A 19,597-nucleotide genomic window follows, 5' to 3' on the forward strand; every position below is an offset into this window, starting at 1 on the left:
TTCATCCTTCAGATCCGGTCTGCTAGAATAGACTTGCTCAATAGTTAGCAGGCAATCATGTTCTAAATTCCCCATAGGATTTTCCGTCGATAAAAGCATGGCCGGGTTTGCAATTGCTGTAGTTTTTAATTCCACATCATCTTGTTCCAGTAGAACAACCTGATATTTCAACATTCTGCTAGGGGATAACCAATGACCCCCCTTTTGCTCCAAAACAGTCATTACCCTATGTGGTACATATACTATTATCTTTTGGCCCATAGTCAATTTTCGAGCTTCTTGAATCAGCAATACTGTTGCTGCCACAGCACGCAAGCATCCTGGCCATCCTTTACTCACGTTGTCAAGTTGCTTAGAGAAATACCCCACCGGCCGCTTCCAGGATCCCAACCGTTGCGTCAACACTCCAAGGGCCAGGTGTTGCCTTTCATGCACAAATAGCTCAAAAGGTTTGGTTAGATCAGGTAAACCTAATGCAGGGGCCATCATTAATGCCTTTTTAAGTTCTCTGAATGACTTCTGACATTCAGGTGTCCAAGTCAGATACTGATCTTTGGATTCTTTTAGGGCTTCATATAATGGTTTCACATATAGCCCATAATTCAGGATCCAAAGTCGACACCATCCGATCATACCCAAAAAGGCTCTAAGTTCCTTTGTACTATTAGGTTCAGGAATTTGACAAATGGCTTCTTTTCTTTCACTCCCTAGTTGTCTCTGTCCTTGAGATATCTCAAATCCCAAATAAATTACTGCTTCTTTCCCGATTTGAGCCTTGTTTCTGGAGACTCTATATCCTCCCTGGCCCAGGAAATTCAAAAGACTAATAGTCATCTCAAAACATTTTTCTTTGCTTTCTGCTGCTACCAAAATGTCATCCACATACTGCAACAATACACCTTCTCCTTGATTCTGTCTTTTCCATACCTCTAATTCCTTTGCCAATTGATTCCCAAATATTGTAGGGCTATTTTTAAATCCTTGTGGAAGTACAGTCCATGTCAATTGCATCTTCCGTCCTGTAGCAGGGCTTTCCCACTTGAAGGCAAATATGTTTTGACTTTCTATATCCAGAGGTATGCAGAAAAAGGCATCCTTTAAATCCAGTACAGTAAACCATCTATGTTTCTCTTTCAAAGCAGTCAGCAAAGTGTATGGATTAGCCACTACTGGGTGTATATCTTGAACTATTTGATTTATAGCCCTTAAATCCTGGACTATCCAATAATCTTTGCTTCCTGATTTCCTGACCGGTAATATAGGAGTATTAAATTCAGACTCACATTCTACTAAAAGCCCATATTCTAAAAATTTTATAATTAACCTCTCCAACCCCTTTCGAGCCTCCCACTTAATAGGGTATTGTTTTTGTCTTACTGGCTTGGCTCCAGGTTTTAAAGTCACTTTTACTGGCTCTGCCAATTTAGATCGCCCTGGAACTCCACTTGCCCATACCAAAGGGGTTACAGCACTCTCTACTTCTTCTGGAATCCGTTCTTCATTAGGGGAATCCTGTAACATAAACATTCTTGCCTTCATGGCTTTTGATTCTGGTACTAGTAATTTGATCTCCCCATCTTTAAAAGTTATTTCTGCCTCTAATTTACTTAATAAATCTCGTCCTAGCAAAGGTAACGGACATTCTGGCATGTACAAAAACTGGTGAGTTACCCACTGTTTTCCCAATTTAAATTTTAACGGTTTTAAAAAGGGTCGGTTTTCCTTTTGCCCTGTCGCACCAACAACATCTACTGATTCCTGACTAAGTCTCCCTTTACATGTATTTAATACCGAATAAGTAGCCCCTGTATCTATCAAAAATTCTATTTCTTCATTCCCTAGCCTCAGTGTAACCAGGGGTTCAGCTGGGGTTGATTCCCCTGGTCTCCTTCATGATTCATCGTCCAAAGTCATCAACTTAATTGCCTGTAGCGAAGGATCTAATTCTCTCAATTTGGGACATTCCCTTTTCCAATGCCCACACCCCTTACAGATAGCGCATTGATCTTCTGCCGATCTGGGAGTTACCCTCCTTTCAAATCTCCTTTCACCAATATTCATCCCTCGTCCTCTTCCTCTACCTCTCCTATTATTTTCAGTCAGAACCACCAGTAATTTTCCATCCCTTCTTGCTTGCCTCATTTCTTTTTCTTTTTCTCTGTTATTATATACAGTCCAAGCTATTTCAAGCATTTTGCCCAAATCTCTAGATTCAGGTCCCTCCAATTTCTGAAGTTTCTTTCTAATGTCCGGGGCCGATTGACCCATAAATATGGAAGCCAATTGTATCGCTTCTTCTGGTTTGTCTGGGTCCAAATTAGTATATTTTCTAGCAGTCACCTTCAGTCTTTCCATAAAGGCTGAAGGGGACTCATTTAAGTCTTGTCTTACTTCATAAATTTTTGACCAATTTATCGCTTTTGGCATAGCATGTCTAACTCCGAATAAAATCCACTTCTGATATCTAGTTAGCATTCCTCTGGGTCCCGGTTGATTAGGGTCCCACTCAGGATTTGCAGATGGAAAATTCTGGTCCACCGTTCCCTGTAAATCCCCATTAGCATGTGCTCCCTCCACCTGTTTTCTAGCAGTATGTAATACCATTTTCTTTTCAGTATCATCAACTAAAGTATCCAATGTTACTTGTAAATCATTCCAATCAGGATCTTGTGTTCTAATTATTGTTTCAACCACCTTGGCTACCCTTTTGGGATCCTCCTGATAGATGCCTGCGGTTTCTTTCCATGATCTTAAATCAGTTATCGAGAAAGGGACTTTTACCACCACCGGACCATCATTCCCCACTGCCTCTCGAAGAGGGGCTTGGAGAAAAGCTGGTCCAGCCTCTCCTCTCCTTCCTCGTGTCCTTCCTGAAATCGGGCTAAATCCCTCTGCTTCCCCTTCTGTAGGAGGAGCAGAAGCATTATCAGCCTCCAAGATGTGATCCCCTCGATAATTTCCCCATCTCCGGTAGGGTGCAACCAAGAAATCAATATCATCTTCCTCGGATCTATGTTTTAAACATCTTTTACTAATACTGCAAGTAGGGCAGCACTTTCTCGAATCCCCATCAGATTTTTCCCCCTTCAAAGCCATTATCCTTGAATTTTGTGGATGTATCTCACACTGTTTCTGCCACTCCAGATGATTTCGCAGTGTAAAAAACAAATCCACATATGCCATCTCATCCCACTTTCCTTCCCTTTTACAAAATAGCATTAATTGCAAGATGGTATTATATTGCGATGGACTATTCTTTGGCCATTTCTCCCCACCTTCCAAAGTATACATTGGCCACCAATGATTGCAATATTCAATTAATTGTTTCCGAGTCAAAGGATCACCCCCCCAGATCTTTCCAATGCTTTAAAATACATCCCAAAGGTGTTCTTTGTGGGATGGGTTTCTTACTCGGAAATGTACCCATCTCCCAAACGACTAGTGGTTGTGATTGTGCACTATCACAAGCACTAGTCAGAGGGACCCCAACCCATGTTGGAGCTCTCTCTGGGATTCCAGCCCCCTGCCAGAAATCCCAACCTTGGAGACTTCAACCCCCCGTCGAAGACTCCCCCTTGGGCCCCGCTCCACAGGCTTTCGCCTAGCAGAGACTTACCAACCGAGGTACCTCTTAGCCCAACCCTGCGTAGCTTTCGCCGCGCCTTACGAGCAGGCTTGGTGGGACTCTAACCCACGTCCTACCTTTGGTGGGACTCTAACCCATGTCCTACCTAAAGTGGGACTGTAACCCCACGTATTGCTCAAAGTGGGACTCTAACCCACGTCCTACCTAAAGTTCTGTTACCCGTTAAAAGAATGCCTTATTACCTTGTTCTAGGGGATCTTGCTCAGAATTCTTCGGTCCAGGGATCGGAGGTTCTCCCCGAGAATCCCTCGGTGCTGGCTGGAGATCCTGCAATCCCTCAGATCCATCGAAATTCAGAAGCAAAGTCCCATCTGGGTCGCCAAAACTGTCACCGAAATCAGGAATCAAACTCCTTAACACCAATGTAGTATTAAGAAGCAGGCATTCTTTATTGCAGCGCTGGATGCACGGGGGATCGCTCCTCCTAGCGTGCATACCACAGTTCGCATCAACCAAAACTTATATTCTTCAATCACATACATATACATCAAATTTCCCGGAATGATCATGCATATTCATTCTATTTCCCAGAACTAATTATCATATTCACGTGGTCATTACGCATGCGTCATAGAGCTCCGAGGGGCTTCTACGGGGGTCTCCGGTGGTCTCTGGTGGTCGTGCAGGTGTGTCCCCTTGTTGACCCCTTTTTCTGCACATGCGCAATCCCACCTGGCTGATGTAACCCATTTCCCTCTCCATGGTCCATGGTTTCTAACAATATGATTGATGCTTGGCTACCCTATTCTAGTACAAACCAACTGTTCTAGTAGGTCAGCTAGTCCTCGACCTATTGTCAAGATGGGCTGGGGCTGTACTGGGAACATAGCAGCATTGTTCATAACCATGATTTATTGTGCTCTATTCTATGTTATTCTCCCCCCCCCCCCCCCTTGATTACAAAAGTTATCAATTAACTACTTCGGTTACAGTAGTACTTTTTAAAAATAATTTTGTATTGCCAGACTTCTTGAGATCAGTTGAAGGTCTTCTGACCTTTTTCTATCACACCAGTGTTTATTTGGCTGCTTCTTTTTCTGACATTTGACTTTTTCTCCTCTTCTGTGCCTCAGCCATTCTGTCAGAATTTTATCTCTGCAGCAGTTATTCATCTGATTCCACTGTCTCTTGATTCTTCTTACTCTTGTCATTTTGTCCTGACTTTATTGCCTCTTCATAGACTTTTTTCGGATTTCCATCATAATTTCAGAAGGTGATGGTATTTAAAGTGTGGAGCTTTTTTTTGCTAATGAAAGTAGGAGTAAAACAAACAGCCAAAAGCAAATTGCATTGCAAATATTTTTGATAAGTAAATTGTCTAATGCTCTTACGTTTTGTTTTCCAAATGAATGTATTGTTTCTTAGGCAGAGAATTTAGAATATGCTTTTGTATTACAGAACTGTGAAAGAAACCAACACCTCCGCTGCTAGAAGTGCAGATGACCAATTCAAACAAAGCAATGACTTTCTCACTGTAACTTTTTAATGTATGTTTGAGCCTAGTCCAGACAATTAGTGTTGTTCCTGATGCTCTGAATGTTGACCAGTTACTTATCTTGTTTTAGCTAATAAAGTGTTGCTCCAATAGATAACTCAAAGTGAATGTCTGCAGAGCCAGTTTAGCAAACAGGATATAAGAGGAGCACTTAGAGTTGTCAAGGCAGGGAAGCTAAATTAATTTTTTGCATCATTATTCACTGGAAAAAGAAACAAGAGATTTCTGTATGGTACCCCTTGATGGTGATGGTGGTGAGAGTTAGCGGATATTTCTGAAATTAAAATAACTCTGAAAGAGGTTATGGGACAAATCTATACGATGATCATTAGCAGAATCAGAAACTTTTCACAAAAGAATTCTAAGAGAACTCCAGGATGAAAAAGATGAATTGCTAGTTGTCATGGTTTAACCCCAGCCGGCAACTAAGCACCACACAGCCACTCACTCACCCTCCCCCCCCCCGGTGGGATGGGGGAGAGAATCGGAAGGGCAAAAGTAAGAAAACTTGTGGGCTGAGATAACAGTTTAATAATTGGGGAGAAAAATATATATTCTAATAATATTAATAAATTGTAATGAAAAGGAAAACAACAAAAGAGAGAGAGGAGCAAAACTGAGGGGGGGGAGGAAATTATGCAACCACTCACCACCCGCGGAGTGATGCCCAGCCAGTCACTGAGCAGCGATCGCTGCTCCCCGGCAACTCCCCCCAGTGTATATACTGAGCATGACGTCATATGGTATGGAATAGCCCTTTGGCCGGTTTGGATGAACTGTCTTGTCTGTGTCCCCTCCCAGCTTCTCGTGCACCTGGCAGAGCATGGGAAGCTGAAAAGTCCTTGACTAGCATAAACATTACTTAGCAACAACTAAAATATCGGTGTGTTATCAATGTTATTCTCATACTCAATCCAAAACACAGCACTATACCAGCTACTAGGAAGAAAATTAACTCTATCCCAGCCAAAACTAGGACACTAGTAAGAGTGTGTAACCTCCCCTTTGAAATTGCTTTGGTACCTGAAGTGTGGAAGGTGGTAAATGTGGCACCAATCTTTTAAAAAAAGCTTGCAGAGTAAATGTCAATAAAAAGATTATGCACGCCTTTAGTAATGGAAAATTCAACCTTACAAATCTCTTAGAGCTTGGGTGTGTTTGTTGGTTTTTCTGAGAGATTCAGTAGGATAATGGTGATCCAGTGAATGCACTACAAGCATGATTTCCAAATAGCTTTTATCAGAGTCCCTCACCACAGACGTTTAAGAAGTCTGGCAGATGTGGGATATGAGAGGAGATCCTGGTGTGTTTAAATAATTTGCTGAAAGGTCAGGAAGGGTGTTGGAGCTCTCTTGTCAGAGGAGATCACCAGTGGAGTTCCATAAACATCTGTACTTGTTAGCATGTTCATAAGCTCACTGGAAGAGGGGTTGAGCAGCAAGGTAGTTAATTTTGGTGGTGGTACTAAGTTATTTAAAGTAGAAAAGAAAGACTGACTGGAGAGTTACCAAAGATTGAGTGAATGGGCAATAAAGTGGTGAATTAATTAGTGTAGATAAAGTGATGAAGTTCTAAATCCCTTCATATCCGAAAGACAACTGGAGAAGACTGATACGAACGGGAGAAGGGTGACCAGACATACCATAGCAACAGCTGAGTTGTCTGGGACTTCTCAACCTGGAAAAGGCTTCCTGGGGAAGTATGGGAGAAGCCTGCTAGATCACATGTGGAGTGGATAGGAATTTACTTTCTCTTCCAATCTGACAACTAGGCCATGGAGCTAATAAAAGACAGGCTGCAAATAATAATAATAAAAAGCATCTGGTTCATTATGTAGTAGAGTGAGGTGAGTAGTAGATGTGTGGAACTCCTTACCAAGGAGTGTTGTGGATGCAAGATGTCTCATGGTTCTGAGGAAATCACCTGTACTGAAAGTAGTCAGAGACTGAGGAAATACAAAGGAGGACAGTATTGTACATATTTGTTCACTTTTTACTCTTCCCCAGGCAGCTGTTCATAGTGCTTACTGGGGACAGAATACTGAGCTGCTTAGGCCACTAGCCTGAACCAATACATCTGTTCATAAATGTCCACATTTTTTTTTTCTCATTTTTCTCAAAAAGGCGTTAAGAACTAGGAGTTACTAAGTCTTTGTATTAAAAGAAGCTTGTTCAAGGAAATTATCAGTAGATGTGCTCATGTATGTGAAAAGATCATTTATAGGCCAACAGGAAGTATGTGAAGTGGGGAAAAGTGTGCCTCTTCAAGTCATGTTTTAGGTATGACAAAATTTGTAAGTGCATGAAGAAGATAGGATTAGATTTTGCAAGTTATTTTGAAGCACTTTCCAGCTGTAGGCAATTAAAGCGTGCAACAAGGGAAATTATAAATACTGCTACACAGTGCAATTTTAAATTAGTTGTAGATACATGTTATTTTTTAAAAAATAACTTCTTTAATTGCATGCCATTCCAAAAAATAGATTAATACGTCACGTAATTTTTGTGAAAATTATTCTCAGATGAACTGTTAATTTAATCTTGTAGATTAACAGTTTGTCATTAAATGCATATTAAAAACACAAAACAGCCTAAAAATTGTGTGTGCTTATAGAGTTATCATTAACATTGTCTATGTAGTTCGTATTAGGAGTGACTTGTGCAGTAGCAGTTTGAAGTGAAAGGAAGTGTTGCGTGTAGAAGAGTAGTGACTAGCATATTGTTTGTACGTGTCACATAGTATGACTAAGTGATATGTTCTGCGTTCTCTGTTAATTTAACCAGATATTTAAGAATCTTCTATTCCTATTTTTTGCTTTTTTGTTTCTAGACTACTTTTTATTTTGTGAAAATTAATAGTTTTTCACAAAATTTTCATAATGGAGTTTTATTGTCAACTTTAACTTTTCATAGGAATAAATGATGATAAATTTACATTTGAAGACTACTTTGAGAGGAATTTTTTAGAACTTCCTGCTACATTACCCCAGTTAACTGAACTGACTGTTATTTGCCTAGAAGGAGCTATTGTCCTGACTTAAAAAAATTGATTTTTGTTTTATTGATCCTGGATGATAACAGAACATGACAAAAGTCATGATTATTTTCTGCTTTTAAAATCTAGCTGAAAAGATTGAATTTAAATGTAGTTTAGGAAGAAGCAGATTAAAATTTTTTTTAAAAAAATTACTATTTTCTGAATAACATGTTGAATAATTGATTTCAAGACAGTACAGCCCTTTTTAGCTTGTTGAATATGCATACTGTTTGGATTGATTGATTATATAAGTAGGAAAAATACAGATTCCTTCTGAAGAACCACCTCTCTGTGCTGGTCAATAAATGAAAGTATATCTTGCTTTCATTGTTGTAGGGAAGCACCTGAGCCTTAGCAGTTATAACATGCTCCCTTTGGCTAATAGAGTAGCAACCTTTCTGTGTTCTGAGCCACCTGGCAGAAAATGCACCACCATGTATGCTATATTGCAGTAATCTGTTCTGGAGATAAGAGCATGTGTAATTGGCTAGCTTTGTAATAATCAAATCCAGAGGGCCAATGGGGAAGGTACTTTTAGAGGTACATTTCAGGATGCCAGAGTAAGTTGGGTTAATGAATTTGCAGAATCACAGAATAGTTGAGGTTGGAAGCCTCTGGAGATCATCTAGTGCACCTTCCCTGCTCAGAGCGGGATCAACTAGAGTAGATTACCCAGGACCATATTCAGCTGAGAATAAAAGAAAATGTTTTCTTATGTTCAGATGGAATTTTGTGTTCTTAAATTTACGCCCATTGCCTCTTGTCCTATCACTGGGCACCAATGAGAAGAGCCTGGCTCAGTCTTCTTTATACCCTCCCTTCAGATGTTTATATACATAGGTAGGATCACTCCTGAGCCTGCTTTTCTCCAGGCTAAATGGTCCCAGCTCTCTCAGACTCTCCTCTTATGAGAAGTGCTCCAGCCCCTTAATAATCTTCGTGACCCTTTGCTGGACTTTCTCATAGAATCATAGAATATCTGAAGTTGGAAGTGACTCATAAGAATCATCAAGTCCAACTCCCTATTCCTCACAGGACTACCTAAAACTAAACCATATGACTAAGACCATCGTCCAGACACTCCTTGAACTCTGACAGGCTTGATGCCATGACCACTTCTGTGGGGAGCCTGTTCAAGTGACCAACCACCCTCTCAGTGAAGAACCTTTTCCTAACATCGAATTCTCTAGTATGTCCACGTCACTCTCGTACTGGGGAGCCCAGAACTGGACACAGTGCTCCAGGTGTGTCTCACCAGTTCTGAGTATAGAGGGGAAGGATCACCTCCCTCAACCCACTGGCAACAGTCCTTCTAAAGCAGCCCAGGATGCTGTTGGCCTTTTTTGCTGCAAGGGCACATTGCTGGCTTATGGTCAACTTGGTGGCCACCAGGATCACCCAGGCCCTTTTCTGCCAAGCTGCTTTCCAGCTGTTTGGCCCCCAAGATGTATTGGTGCATGCACTTCCTCCCTGGCTGCAGGACTTTTGCACTTCCCCTTGTTGAACTTCATGAGGTTCCTGTCAGCCCATTTCTCCAGCCTGTCAAGGTCCCTCTGGATGGCAGTATGACCCTCTGGTGTATCAGACACTCCTCCCAGTTTTGTATCAGCAGCAAACTTGCTTGAGGGTACACTCTGCCCCACTGTCCAGATGATTAGTGAAGATATTGAACAGGATTATTGGGCTGATTTCAGATTTGGTTTTCATAGCACAAAGTATTTAACGATGTGTTTATTTATCAGTTTTGATTGTGTCCAGGAACATTATTGCACGTTTTGCTACTAGAACAATATTTCTACTTTTTGAGGGTGCAGTCTCACTCTATCAGCAATATGTTAGAAGCCTTCTAGCCTTATTCTCTTTGTGACATTTTCTATTGCAGTATTTCCCCCTCCCTTCTGCAACTTGCTTTACGCTTCAAGACAGAAGGTTCAAGTCTGATTCCCTTTGGAAACTAAGCTATATGAGTAAATATTACTGTTTTTTCTTCTGGTGTGTATATTTGCAGGAAAGGCTGTTTTAAAGAAGAAAATGTGCTTGCTGTATTTAAACAGCTTTCTGTCTTCATTCTCAGGGTTTGCTTCTGCGCCAGTGAAAGGGAGTTGCTGTTCATATTCTAGCCTGGCGTGGGCTTTCCAGACACGGTGTTCCATTTCTGCCCCCTGGAAAGTGACAGTTGAGCAATGCAGACAAAGCAGTTTCTTCAATACGTGTAAGTGTCAAATTGGATTAAAATTATTATCTGTAGTAAACAGAAGAAGGAAAGAAAATTTTGCTTTGGAGAGATACAGTCATGAAAATCTATGTATAATAACTTTTTGTATCTACTCTAGTTACATATCTCCTAAGATTATAGTTGTAACTACAGCTATTGACAGAAGTGCATGCACAAGGTCAGTTTATTATCTTTTAATAGCAAGCAAGGGTTTGATTTATGTCACAGTGAATCCATCTAATGTATGTTATTGGATGGAAGGGGGAAACACCTTCCCCTCTGTTTCTTAGTCCTTTAGTGAGAACACAAATTGTGTGTTTATTTTCCAAATGATTTTTGAGCCATAGGCAAGACATACTGTTCAAGCTGTGCTGTCCCAAAAATGAAATAACTAAAATACAATAATGTGTTAAACAAAAACTGTTGATAATGTCCTGCTAATTGTCTGGCCAGCTGCAGTATTTTCCTCCAGTCCTGAAAGGTATTACACACATGCTTAACATAATTGAGAAATGATGGCTGTTTAAATTCACACTTGGGAGTGTGAACTGAGGTAGCTGAGGGGCCGTTCCACTTGTTTCATGGTTCGTTATCCTATCCCATAGGGGAAGAGAAGTAATAGTAAGAATGTAATCTCTGGAGGAGATAACTGCAGCAGTTTGAGAGTCAAAGTTCTTTGGTTCTTTATAATCCATAGAATATAACAGCTTTGCAAAATTAGCCTTTCAGAACTGGTGGTTTCTTCCTACTCTTCTCAACATTGGAGTAGCAGAATATTGTATTTGCTTTCTTTACATTTGCTAAAGAAATGGGGTTTAAGCAGTCATGCTGCCTGACTGTCTTATCCAGTAAACTTTGACCGTTGACTGATTTCAAACAACTGAGGGTAGAGAGGTCTCAAAAGACCTGCAAAAGGTTGCAGTGTGAACAAGAGGCTGTGCCTGGTAAAGGCTTTCTAAGGATGCCAACTCCAGGAAAAATTCATTTAGAACTTTTTCTTAGGCACCCAAGCATTCACAAGATAAGAATATGTAAGAAGCTAAGCACTGTTGTTATTTTGTTTATCTTAAATTTAAAATATAGCACTGCAAGTGTTTGTAATGTGATTACAATTTGTAGGTTAGGTGTTTCCTTAATTATGCTTACGTTCATATTCACGAAGTCTAGATGAGGTCTGTTTTACCAGGAATTTTGCCATCTGTCCTGTTAGATGACTTAACTAAAAATGTTTGTTAGATGACAATTAAAGATGTTTGTTGTGATGGCATCCCTGTTGTTTGACTTAATAAAATTTTAAACAAGTTGTATTTAGGCAAACTACCTAAAACTATTGGCTTCATTAATAAGATGTAACAACTTGGAAGAATTTCAGTGTACCTCCTTTATGTATTCAACAGAGACAGTAGCCATCAAATTTGGAAGACTGAAGGTTTTATATTTCAAAGTACAGTTACTCTAAGAACAGTTTCTCTTACAGAAGTAAAAAATAAAATCTTCAAAATTCAAATGAGGTAGATATTAACAGTATAAATCACTCATATCCTCTAGCAGTGCAGTTGCTTCAGAAGTGGTAACATTAAAAATGAAGATATGACCATTTTATGTGAAACAATTTTCAAGTGAAATGTCAACCAAATGACAGTCCTTTGTGACTGAGAAAGGTGACTATACTTTTCTGTCTCATTAGTGAAGGTTTACTTCTCTTCCATCATACTTATGATAAGTTATGATAAAAATATTAACATGCTCTTTTTAGTAGGGTCATCTGTACCTTCAACTTAACTATTAAACCCAGTTTAACTCATTTAAATAGAAGGAATTGCAATTGTCCTAGGCAGTTTGTGATCCTTACCCAGATAGCTGTCTCCTGCAACTCTAACAGAAACATACAGAGGGGTTTATTCTTGTCCAATGACATATTTCAATGAGTTTGTAATTAAGTAATTTAAAATGATCTTGTTATTCCAGGCTTAGCTTCTATCCCTCCCTCCTTTGCCCTTTCCACCCTCCCCACTATGGGAAGCACTTCAATTTCCATTAACTTAACAATTTCACATGCTTGTTTAGAGATGTGGAAGGGCCTGGCGTTTTTCAGATCGTGTTTAAAAAAAATAACTTCCTCTGAATGTGTCTCAATAGACATAGTATTTGCAGATAATGTCTTGCTTGTGCCTGTTTCAGTCCAACTTTTGTCTGAGAGGATAGGGCAGGCAGATCTGTTTTCCTTACCTCTCAGTACATTTACGTGCTCTTATGTGCAGGCACACAGTCTAGGAAATCCTACCAATCCAGACTTTCTGAACAGATGCTTAAGCATCAGTTGTTGAGAAACATTGAGAGAAAGTGCTATATGTTTGATGGAAGAAGTATGTATCTGTCTGACCTGTAGAAGAGGAGAATGTGTGATATAGACTGTTTAAATTTGATAGCCACAGAACTGAGTTGAAGGCAGCAGAGGTACACAGATATGTCATGAATACTGAAACAACTTGGCTGTCTCCCAGCCACATGAGTTATCTTCGACCCCAATCATCCAAACCAGCAACCATAATTTTCTCAACATCTGTTGTGTATCCAAGTGTATGTGAGAATAAAGAACTTCTATTTGATACTGGAACTATATAAAAATTATGCTTTCCTACTCACAGTATTAATTCCATTAGCTACCCTTGGGAACAAATTAAAAGAAGAACTTAATTTCTCTGTTGCTAGGTGATGTTTCCTCTTAGGTTAGAATAACAGAATAAGGAATATGATGATTTTTCAGAGGTTATAGAACTAGATTGTAACAATCAAGGGAGAATCATTTTGACCAACAATATAGTCATACTCAGAGTAACACGTTTTGTCTCTAGAGGCTTTGCATACTGGAAGCAATTGTACTCAGTATAAATCTCTGTGTTTATGTTCTTTATTGGAAACATCAATTCCTGAAAGCCTGCTCCTTAATTACATTTTATATTACATTTTTGTAGTCCTATGTGAGTTTTCTTTGGATTAAATTGTTAATTTTTTCTGCTGTTTCTAATTTGAGAATCATAGTGAAAATATGATTTTTTTTTTAAATAATTTTTCCTCATGTATGAACACTCCGGATAACTAATTACTGAGTTACCACTTGTCATTGTCAGTAGTAACTTAGGAAAAGTTTTGATGTTTCAGAAAAAGGATGTAAAGAGCTCCAAATATACAACTGCTTGCCTTTTTTTTTTTTCCTATTACAAGGGGGATGCCTGTGTGTGCATGTGTGTCGAAGAATAGTTGGTTAATTGTTTTTAGTCAGAAAAAGGGAAGTGAATATTAAATGCCTTACAGTTAATTGTACTTAAGCGGGGGGCCTATTTTATTGGGTTTAAATTTGTTACTGTGCAGTGTAACTTTTGTGAAGGCATTAGGCCTCTGTGGTTTTTTTGTTTTGTTTTGAGGAAATGAACCAGGCCAATGGTGTTTAGTTTGCAAACCTCACTGAAATCTCTGTTCTCCATATCCCTCTGGTGACACTGAGGCCAGCTTCGTAATACTTGTTATTAAAAAAAATAAGCTGCGAATGAAAGCTTTAATAATCAAAGCAACCTTCAAAAGGTAGTAGCATTTACAACAGCATTATTAGCTAAGTTAAGGTCTTGTTTTTTTAATAAGATGTTATGAAGAAAAAAATACAATTTCTCAGATGTTCGTCAGGATAATTTATAGCAGTTTGGGTTCTTTGTTTAAGATAAGAAGTTTTTAGTCTGTTAATGACTGTGTTTGTAGCTGGATTTATTCACGACTTGAATTGTGATTAACCTGAAAATACCATGTCTACAATTTCCTGCTGACATTGTGTTAAACTGCCAGTTTTAATAAATGTGAATGCTAATGCTAAGTGCACTGTGAAAGTGTGCTCAAGGTTTGCAGTTAAGTGGAGTTATTCAATGTGTCTGTGTAGCAGTATGAATGCATCTTTCAGAATAATATTTTCCAGCTCCAGAGGTTGTTTTGTGCTATCATAATGCAATAGATTTGTTTCTGGTTTTGGGGAAGTTGCCCAAAACTTTCCCATGCTGTCCTATGGGAATAATAGTTAGATTATAAAGACATCTTTTGCTGCCAACAAATTTGCAGACACACCTAAACTAATTCTTTTCTGCAATCCACATAATGAGAACTTTTGCATTTTTTAATGATATTATTAAACTTCTATGATTAAGCAGATAGCCCCTAGAGCTTCAGCCTTGTATTAGCAAAAATGAACAGAAGCCAGAAAGTTTGTTAGTAGATGAGGTTTTTTCCTGTTTCACTATTGTGGAAATCCAGCTAGCAGTGAGAAGTAGAAATGAGCTTAAGTTTTCAGTGGAAACATTTCCTGTATGGACAGTTCTAATTTTTAGTCTGTGAAGTTTATCTAAAACCATCTTATATCTGTCCCATGGTACTACTCTCTTATATGGCCTCAGGTTCTTCTTTATGGTCTTGCAGTAGACCTTGTCTTTCTGAGACATTTTTGATGTCCAGATTCTTACAGTTCCTCAGTTAGATACACCTGCTATCCAAATTAATTTTGAGTGTCTCAGTAGTAGGCTGTCTAGACTGAATGCTTTATATTCTTCACTACTTCCTAGGTTTGAATAAAAGCCCTGTAGAACTAACAGATAATATCCTCAGAAGATGACATCATAAGAGGGTTGAGGCAGAGTTGCAAAGAGGAACATGTATTTTGCTAAAGCAGCCCTTTTTTTTAAGGCATCACTTGGAGGGAGGGGGAGAGTTTTTTATCTTCTCATTACCTTTCACAGAGCTCAATATTAGATATGTATCATACACTTCCATTTAGAATGTAAGGGGTCTCTTTTGCAGTTGAAGAAAACAATGTTTTGAGTGTGGTCACTTAGGAAACTTGAGAGTAATCCAGCACTATATCTCATTTCTTATAGATCCATGCTTTTCTGCTTGTGGACTGGGATTAGACAGGGAATCAAGAAACTGTGATGTCACATGATGGCAGACAGCTGCAGTTCAGAGATAAAGGAAGTAGCAAGGGCAGTTCTCATTTGGGATGAACACACTGATTTTGACAAAACTGCTTTAGAATCTTGCGTATTATAAGTAATCCATCCAATATTAGTATGCCATTGTTCCATTTTTCTCTCATAAATAGATCTATTTGTATTACCATCTGAACAATATTCCCTTTTGAATTGTGGAGGATACGATTCAACCTATTAAAAGAGTTAAATAGTTTCTATAAGTATCTTTAAACAGGCTGAGTAAGTCTCAGAATTAAAGATTCCACTTTTAAAACTAACAGGAAAGTGCTGCATTAGAAACATAGCTTGTCAGGAATAACTGATGGTATGGACTGAGCTGACAGTTTTTGAACAGTATATGAGTTCAATTGAAGATTATGAAGGGTTATAAAATCAGACTCCATCTTTGTTTTGGATGGTTCACTTCTTTTCTTCTGGAATTGGATATTTCATGTAACGGTGAGAGTGCTTCCAGCCACTAGTAAGTATTGTGCCTGAAATTAAATGTTACATATGTGCAATTAAAAGTGACATCTAAATAATTTGCTTCATGTTTGATTCATGTTCAGCCACTGAAATGAGTTGTAGGTTTTGCTCTTAAGACAGCTGCTCTGTGTACATTTTTGCCTAGCACCTTTATCTTAAATGCTTTGTAGTTAAGTATATTGTTATTAGGCATATTTTATAAGACTGTGGAGAGAGAAGGTAAAACGTTGTAAGGCCCAGATTTAAAAATACAGTTGAGCTGTATACACTTTTCCTGAACCAAGTGATTTAAATTGCAGTTCATTGCCACATCTTAGATGGCTAGAGTAGTTCATGTAGCCTGCTCCGTGCCAGCCTCTGTCCTAGGAATCTTTTAAATACTGATGGGGAGAGGGCTGGAAACAGAAAGGGGTTTTTGGGGGGTGATTTTTTGGAATGGAATTTGTGAAAAAACAGAGACACATATATACTTGCAGAAAATGGGAAACCAAAGTTGAAGTTGTAGAATCATAGAATGGTTTGGGTTGGAAGGGACCTTTAAAGGTCATCTAGTCCACCCCCCTACTGCAGGGACATCTTCCAACTAGATCAGGTTGCTCAGAGCCCCATCCAACCTGACCTTGAATGTTTCCAGGGGTGGAACATCTACAAATTTTCTGGTAAACCTGTTCCAGTGTTTGACCACCCTCATCGTAAAAAATTTATTCCTTATATCTAGTCTAAATCTACCCTCCTTTAGTTTAGAACCATTACCCCTCGTCCTATTGCTACAGGCCTTACTAAAAAGTCTGTCCCCATCTTTCTTATGAAGCCCCTTTAAGTATTGAAAGGCTGCAATAAGGTCTGCCTGGAGCCTTCTCTTCTCCAGGCTAACCAACCCCAACTCTCTCAACCTTTCCTCATAGGAGAGGTGTTCCATCCCTCTGACCATTTTTGGGGCCCTCCTCTGGACATGCTCCAACAGGTCCATGTCTTTCCTGTGCTGAGGACTCCAGAGCTGGATGCAGTGCTCCAGGTGGGGTCTCACCAGAGCAGAGTAGAGGGGCAGAATCACCTTCCTTGACGTGCTGGCTACGCTTCCCTTTATGCAGCTGTCCTGGTTTAGCTTCAGTCAGCAACTAAGTACCACACAGCCGCTCACTCACCCTCCCTGCCGTGGGATGGGGGATAGAATCGAAAGGCCAAAGGTAGGAAAACTTGTGGGTTGAGTTTAACAATTTAAAAAAACAGTTTAACAATTTTAAAAAAAAAAATTGTAACAAAAAGGAGAACAATAAGAGAGAGAGAGAGAGAAACAAAACCCAGGAAAAAAAAACAAGTGATGCAGCCACTCACCACCTGCTGACTGATGCCCAGCCTGGCCCTGAGCAGCGATCGCTACCCCCCCGGCCAACTCCCCCGGTGTATATACTGAGCATGACGTCATATGGTATGGAATAGCCCTTTTGCCAGTTTGGGTCAGCTGTCCTGGCTGTGCCCCCTCCCAGCTTCTTGTGCACCTGGCAGAGCAGGGGAAGCTGGAAAGTCCTTGACTAGTATAAGCACTACTTAGCAACAACTGAAACAGCAGTGTGTTATCAACACTATTCTCATACTCAATCCAAAACACAGCACTAGACCAGCTACTAGGAAAAAAATTAACTCTATCCCAGCCAAAACCAGGACAGCAGCCCAGGATACAGTTGGCTTTCTGGGCTGTGGGCGCACATTGCCGGCTTATGTCCAGTTTTTCATGTACCAATACTCCCAAGTCCTTCTCCGCAGGGCTGCTCTCAATCTCTTCATCCCTCTACCTATATTGATACTGGGGGTTGCCCCGACCGAGGTGCAAGAGCTTGCACTTAAGTCCTTCAAATCAAGTAGCGTTTGGGTCTGCAGATTCTAGATAAGTGTCTTAACTACTAAATTAAGTTAAAGGATCTTGTCCTTTGAATGTAAGAATCACCATCACTTCCTTTGCCTTCTCTCTCCTGTCCTGAGCCAGCTACATCTACCTCACTCCACTTGTAAAGTCTTCAGGCAGCTGCTGGATCGAGTACCCATTACATTGGCAGCTATCACTACTACCAGTTTTTTCTTGCCATGCCATACTTGCGCAGTCACATGAGGTAGGCTGTAATTGACCTGAAGTTCAGATTTCTCTTATACAAACTTTAAAATGTGAAAATTATCTCATCAGCTAGTGTGTGTAAGATACTACACATTTATCCACCATGCTGGCTGTGGGTAGCTAAATACAAGCACTATTTACAAGTCATTCTACAGTCTACAGTCATTCTACAGTCATTCTACTATATTTAAACAGCTGGCAAATTCATATTAGTGGATGGCCCTGACTCCTTCAAGGAAATTTCTTTTAAATCAAAATAGATTTAGTATTAATATGAATTAAGAATTCTAAGTGTTAGTTTGTATCAAAAACAAAGGTTTCTTTTAATCTGTTTTTAACTTTGGGTCACTTAATGACCTGATCGGTTGTTGTTGACTGATAGAGAAAAAAACTGTATGCTCAGTTATTTGAAATATACTATTTCATAATGTGCTTGCAAAGGAATAAAAAAAGAGAGCTACTTTTGTTGCTCTTGTTCTTCCTGTCTCATTGATGGATGTGAGTTTATTAAAAATCTGAAGTCTCTTTAACTTATAGTGGTTCTTGGTTTTTTTGTTTCTACTTCATCGTGATTTTTGCCTTTGTAGGCCTAATGTACATGGAAAATAGGCTTTTTACATGTTGCTAGCAGTTTTCAGCTTAGATGTTTTTTGTACTGTACTTTTGTCTGTAAGCTGCAACCTGTATATGCAGTTTATATGCCGTATTAGGGAATAGATGCCTTAATAGGGAACCTGGAATTTGGGATTGAAATGCTATTCTAGCATATGTTGCCACTGGAAGTCTTGCTGTGGCAGTCATACCAGTGGTTGCCTGAGTATTGAAGTTTTTATTATAGACCCAGGTTTAGGCTACTGTTCTCACCTTGGCTCTGAAATTTTGAGAGTGAAGGCACTGTTTTTTTATTCCTTGCTTCCCTAACATGGAAAGGAAGGAATTTTTTCTACTTACATGAGGTTGCTGAGAAAATCTTGTTCTCTTCCCAGTTCTGTTACAGGAGTTCTAGGCTAGGTTCTTTGTGCAAGTGGTCTCTTGGCAACCTGATTGTACATGTAAATCAATTTGCTTCTTCAGGTGCATAAATAAGATTTAGTTATAAAATTGATATCTTAGCTTTTGTATCATGAGGTGCTTCTGAGCAAGTTGGAGGTAGCCATGCTTGAGCTAGAGATTGGAGTCAGTGAAATCCTGTGGTCCCTTCAAACCTAAATTATTTTATGTTTCTAAAGAAGACAGAGACACACTTCTCTGAGGTGTATAGGCAAACAGCAAAGGCCAGTGAACACAAGTTAGCTAAAGGAAAATGCTGGTTGCACAGTAGAAAAAATTTTTCATCGTGAGGGTGGTCTAACACTGGACCAGGGTGAGGGCCCAGAGAGGTTGTAGAATTTCTATTACTAGGGATATTCAAAATATGACTGAGCAAGTCTCTGGTCATCCTCACATAATCTTGAAGCTGAATTTAGCTTTGAGGTCGGCTCTGCTTTGAGTGTGGGATTAGATCAAGGACCTCCTGAAGTCCCTTATAATGTAAATTTTTCTGTGAATCTGCAGTTCTAGTGTATTTCACTCCTTGTACAGTATTGAAGATGGGGAGTTGAAT

General features: G+C 39.5%; 1 protein-coding gene across 1 annotated transcript in view; it reads left to right on the top strand.

The window, feature by feature from the left end:
• The window catches only part of MRPS5 (mitochondrial ribosomal protein S5), a 92,593-nt gene that overhangs the window by 20,856 nt on the left and 52,140 nt on the right, over positions 1-19,597 (top strand). Inside the window, exon 2 of the mRNA XM_072857275.1 lies at positions 10,252-10,389. Coding sequence (XP_072713376.1) covers positions 10,252-10,389 — 138 coding nt within the window. The remainder of the gene's footprint in view (positions 1-10,251; positions 10,390-19,597) is intronic.

This window comes from Ciconia boyciana, chromosome 3 (assembly GCF_034638445.1).
Source record: "Ciconia boyciana chromosome 3, ASM3463844v1, whole genome shotgun sequence".
In the NCBI taxonomy this organism is placed as follows: domain Eukaryota; kingdom Metazoa; phylum Chordata; class Aves; order Ciconiiformes; family Ciconiidae; genus Ciconia; species Ciconia boyciana.